The sequence below is a fragment of the Amphibalanus amphitrite genome, unplaced genomic scaffold (assembly GCF_019059575.1).
Source record: "Amphibalanus amphitrite isolate SeventyFive unplaced genomic scaffold, NRLGWU_Aamphi_draft 001484F_arrow, whole genome shotgun sequence".
Lineage (NCBI taxonomy): Eukaryota > Metazoa > Arthropoda > Thecostraca > Balanomorpha > Balanidae > Amphibalanus > Amphibalanus amphitrite.
In genome coordinates this window covers 66,704-71,605 of record NW_024882977.1, presented here as the reverse complement: position 1 = coordinate 71,605, position 4,902 = coordinate 66,704, and the positions used below count along the sequence as shown (strand labels likewise).

Sequence of the window (4,902 nt, the reverse complement as noted above, 5' to 3'; positions counted from 1 at the left end):
CCATCGAAGGACGCAAAATGGCCTGTGCCGGCGAGGGTTAACATGCATCATCGTTTTTGAGAACACGGATCTCGGCATAATACTGGAAGGTACAAAAACTTTTCAAACTTTGAACTGGAACATAAGCCGGACAACGCCGTTGTCAGTTTGAAGTCAGGCTGTTTCCGACAAATGGCTTCAAATAATACGAACTGCATTCTCCAGTTGTACCGCAGTGCACTGTTGCCGGGAAGCATCTAGCCTGGAGATTTCCCTGGCCGCTCCCGCAGCAGACAGTTTTTCAGCTCCATCTTTTGATTCGCTGACATCAGCTCGTCGGAGCTGAAATCCTCCCACAGATCCAAGGTGAGGAGCCTGAAACGATCAGAACATCAGTGACCACACAATCAACAGTAATCTAAAATAGATTGCAACAGGTTTTCCGAACCAAGTCAACCCCATCGCTCCGGATCCTTTTCCACGATCTTAAATCATCAACAGCATCATTCGTTACACCCTACGCCAACCACAAAGCCCTGACAACGTTCAGCGACAAGAACCGGCGACCGACGATTGGCAGCGCCGAACGCCATGACACCACGCCGGCTGATTGCCGTCCGCGGAGCACGGGCGAGCGGGGAGCGCCGTGATTGCCGCGCCACCTCCACGCCGGCTCAGCGCCCAACGGAGCCCAGAATCGACCGCTCCTCTCCGGACAGACCTGACCGAGACCCAACTGCCCACCGGGGTGCCCTTGCCTCGCGCGCGTCGGCGGCAGGTCCGCCGCGCGACTGGCTGCCGCGACGTTCGTTAGCTAATGGCCGTGTGCCTGTGTCCACCGTATCCGTGACGAATCTACACGTGAGAGCCGCCGGCCGCGTCTTACGTGACACGTGGACGACACGTGACTCGGACATTGCCACGATGTTTTCTGCTTCCTGAGCACGTGCTTATTGTGGTGCAAGTACATCACTACCATCGGCATCGGCTATGGCTGTCGTTATTATCACGCCATAGTCGCTTCCCAGCAACACCAATCTTTGTCAGAGAAGTGATGCGCCATTTCCTTCAGAGAGGTACACAGGATACACAGTACTGCTTTGATAAGGATAATAGCTGCTATACATTTGTGGTGAGTATAGATGCGGAGCTTTACTGCTTTCTCGGTACCTACCTATCGTGCTGTTTTCACCATCTATTACAACAATAAAAATGTGGACGACATTCACTCAAGGCACGGTTCCACCGAGGCGCATCAATTTTGATCCAGCAAAGGACGAATGGCATGTGGAGAGGAATGTGCCCGCATTTCAAAATTAAAAACCCCAATAACTTAGCAGGAAGACAAAATACAGCATTCAAAGCGCGCCCAGTTACCTGGTGGTCTGAGCATCAACAAAAGGCAGCGACAAGGATGGCGAAATTATCAGGCAGCTTCACATTATCCGAAACGGCTAATATGTAGATTCGAGCTTCTAGACGTCTGATCTTTTGTCATCAGCCAGTGATGAAGCCACCATAACCACACCCTGACAGCTGACCTGACCTGACATCTGTCAGTCAGACAAGTCCCCGGGCGGCTGTCACTCCCACTAAACAGCAGCTGACGCGGCCCTGAGAGCTGTGAATCCCAAGCGTCACCCGGTTCTGACACACGCCAAGCAGCTGTCCATCGAATCTACACCTCTTAGTTCGCTGATACATCCCATCACTAGCCCCACCGCTGTATGCGTACGATGGCTGTTCTGTCGAGGGAGCACTCACATGACATGTTTCATGAGGATGGCGTGCTGGACCGGCAGAGAGGCTGAGACCTCTGAGGTCAGCCGGAGCAGCAGAGCCAGCTGGTCTGAGGTCAGCCGGAGCAGCAGAGCCAGCTGGTCGGAGGTCAGCCGGAGCGGCAGAGCCAGCTGGTCTGAGGTCAGCCGGAGCAGCAGAGCCAGCTGGTCGGGGACCTCTGGGACGTCAGAGCTCCGAGCAGCTCTCCAGGCATTCAGTAAGGTGTCCCTCTGACGAACAAAAGACAATCAGAAGACGCACACAATAAATAGGCAGAGTGTAGGTAGATATAATGGTACCTAACCGACGATTTACATTCATGAAAATCAAAATTTGATTTCCCAAAGGGATGTAACTGGATTTACAGTTGAAATTTCGCTAGGCACGTTAGGTGCGTGTTTTTTCTTAATTTCCTAGCTTTATTGCTTTCACCCGGAACAGTAAAAAAAAAAAACACTGCCGTTCAATAAATGCCAACTCTTTTACGGCCTCTTTCGGGCGAGGTCAGCTTACTTTGTATCTGCCTGAGGCGCTGTTGGGCGCGGCTGCACTGTTATTGGCTCCGCTGGGCGTGTGGACGCCCACCACCTCCAGCACGAGGCCGTCCTCCTGCAGTGAGTCCTGGATGGCCCCCAGGTCGCCAGGGTGCTCCACCAGCAGACGCCGCCTGCGGCCCAGCGCGCCGCCCAGGTCGATCATGTTCAAGTTGTTGCCGTTGTTGTTGTTGTCCGCCACATTGACGTTATTGTCGTTGTTGTTGCGGTCGTTATTGTTGTTATTGTTGTTATTGTTGTTGTTGAGGATGTTATTGGCGACGTTGACGGCCGCGATAGCAAAGTTGATGAGGGTGAAGATGGAGAAACCTCCGGTTTTGCAGGGCGAGTCCTCCTTTTCGGGTGCTTCGTAAAATACAATATTTGAGCTGCCATGAAAAATTTCATTTTGTTACAAAATGTCCTACATTCAGAAAACAGCCATTAAACGAATGTAAACGACAAAGTAACAAATCCATATAACAATTAACAATGTAACTATTATTTCATCCATTAATTTAATATTTCAATTGAAATGGTGAATATTTTACGGTAAAACCAAGGGTCTGGATTGCATTTGGATGTATTTGGCAATGCAGATTTTAGTCGACTTGGGTTAGTTATAGCAATATTGTGCTCAGTGCCGATCATCTTCTTTTGATATTTGACTCTTTCGCGTAATGCTCGCCTCGAAGGCATATTTTCTCCAATTGCTTTGGCGGCTTAGGTACTTTCCTCAATAGATTGGGCAGGGATGGAAGTATCCTTCTTGTCACAAGATGCTAGTATCCTTGGTGATCAAGATCTCCCAGGTAACCCTAGCAAAACATCTGAGCTCTGACATACCAGCGATAAATCACCAATGGTTTTTGCTGGTACACTAATTGAAGAGTCACGTTACAGACCCACTGTTGAAATGTTCAATTTTATCTCTAATCATTTCGGCGCGCGTCTAGCGTGTGCGCTTTTTCCCTCCCACATCAGAAGCCTGGACGAGCATCGTAGTAACCACTACCGAGTGATTTTCTACGAAGCTGTTTCGCCCATCAGCCGATTTGTGTGTATCCTCTTTGGCCACTGACGTCAAAGTTGGACCTTTTCATATGCAGAGTGTTTCCCGGCCGACGCTTCTGGGCTGTCAATCTACATCGCGGCCTCATCCGCTGGCATCGCGCTACTGAACCGCTATATCGTGACGGTGCCGGGGTGTTCCACAATTTTACGGTGACTCCTTTCAGCCGCTGGCTGAGATGCGCTAGTTCCACAGTTCATTACCGCCTTATCGACCTCGGCGGCTTAGTGGGAACATCAATCAGATGTCACACCCCCGGCCTTTCTCGCCGGCAGTCCTCTGCCGATGAACCCAGAGGACCGAGGCACTGTTCCGAGGACGTCCATACACTGGTCGTATATGAGAGGTTCGTCATTTGAAGCACACGCATCCGGTGTAGGTATTATGGAGGAACGGTTGAACAATGAACAAGTAAAACGTTGAGGTAGATAGGTCAGTGCAAGCTGTTACCTCAACCTGGGAAGCAGCTTGTTAGAATTAGAGCAATCGGAAGTCCATCGACTGTAGTCGTTACTGCACAAAACTCATCTTTTATTCTTTCAAATTGGGTTCAAAGTCTACCTCTGCTTCATAAAACAGCCCCATCCCGTGCAGCGGGTAGCGGGGCGTAGAAATTACCATCAGGTAGGTCTCCCATTCAACGTAAAGGTTCTTAAAGTGATACAATTTTGGGATGATATTAATGGTCGGTAGGAAATAGGATGTTTAATTCATAAATAAACGACTTGAATCGAGGGGGCGTGACGTTTTCCATCACCAGCGTTGCTATTTTAAGAGGACGTTATTTTCGTCGCAATGAGAAGGTGGATCGTGAGCATTATTCTACACGAGTACTCCACAGGACAAGAAAGGGTTTATACGCGATGTAGCATTTCGAAATGACGATGCAGGCCGGTAAAGAAGGCCAAACTTTGCAGGTACCGTCCACCAACCCACCTGTGATCTGGACTCTGCATCATGAACGATACCGGGTCGGCGGGGGCTGCAACAGCGCGTGCTTCACTTGGTCCGGCAGCGGCTCCGCCGTCTGTAACCCCAGGAAGACCTCTCCAAAGGCGTCCAGGCCCAGGTGTGACATCACGCGGCCCGTCCCCAGCCGGTGCGCTCTTCAGCGGTGCGTCCCCAGCCAGAGTTTTCGGCCGAGGAACTGAGCTTGCAGTTGGGTGGATGGTCACGAACGCTCTGTTTTGACTTGCCGCGATGTGTTGGTTTTGCGGTAGGAGGTTTCCTGTAAAAATATTGTCACTGTGGTGTTGGCGGGACAAAAACAGCTTTGCGTGCTTTCTGGCTACAGATGCATTAGTTGTGTTTACATCAAACGGTAATTGAGTTGACAGCCTGTTAGGAATGGTGATCTTGTGTGATTAATGACATATCAAGCAATGTTATGCGCTTTTGATGCTTGTGACGACTTTCTAAAAAAAGGAGTTTTCATATGTTGCACCTATGGAACATATGTGAGGCAGTCGTTGGTAGCTATCGCGACCCTCATATGCTCATTCACGTTTGGCTCCGAGTTTTGAATGGCATCCGTGAGGG

The 4,902-nt window shown here is 50.1% G+C and overlaps 1 protein-coding gene across 1 annotated transcript; it reads right to left on the bottom strand.

The window, feature by feature from the left end:
- Positions 1–236: 236 nt before the first annotated feature.
- Positions 237–4,587, bottom strand: LOC122373371 (transcription initiation factor TFIID subunit 1-like). Its single transcript, XM_043351347.1, has 4 exons — positions 4,300–4,587; positions 2,272–2,680; positions 1,744–1,988; positions 237–354 (listed from the first exon to the last, which is right to left on the bottom strand). The coding sequence occupies exons 1-4, from the start codon at positions 4,320–4,322 to the stop codon at positions 237–239; spliced, it is 795 nt and encodes a 264-aa protein (XP_043207282.1). The 5' UTR covers positions 4,323–4,587.
- Positions 4,588–4,902: the final 315 nt, after the last annotated feature.

What these genes read in the sequence shown, in the direction of transcription:
- LOC122373371 (XM_043351347.1), bottom strand. Translation starts at nt 4,322, where the DNA reads ATGATGCAGAGTCCAGATCACAG. An exon ending in ATGCAGAGTCCAGATCACAG is followed by an intron (nt 2,681 to 4,299) that starts GTGGGTTGGTGG and finishes TTTTCATGGCAG; the next exon opens with CTCAAATATTGTATTTTACG. An exon ending in GCGCCTCAGGCAGATACAAA is followed by an intron (nt 1,989 to 2,271) that starts GTAAGCTGACCT and finishes TTTGTTCGTCAG; the next exon opens with AGGGACACCTTACTGAATGC.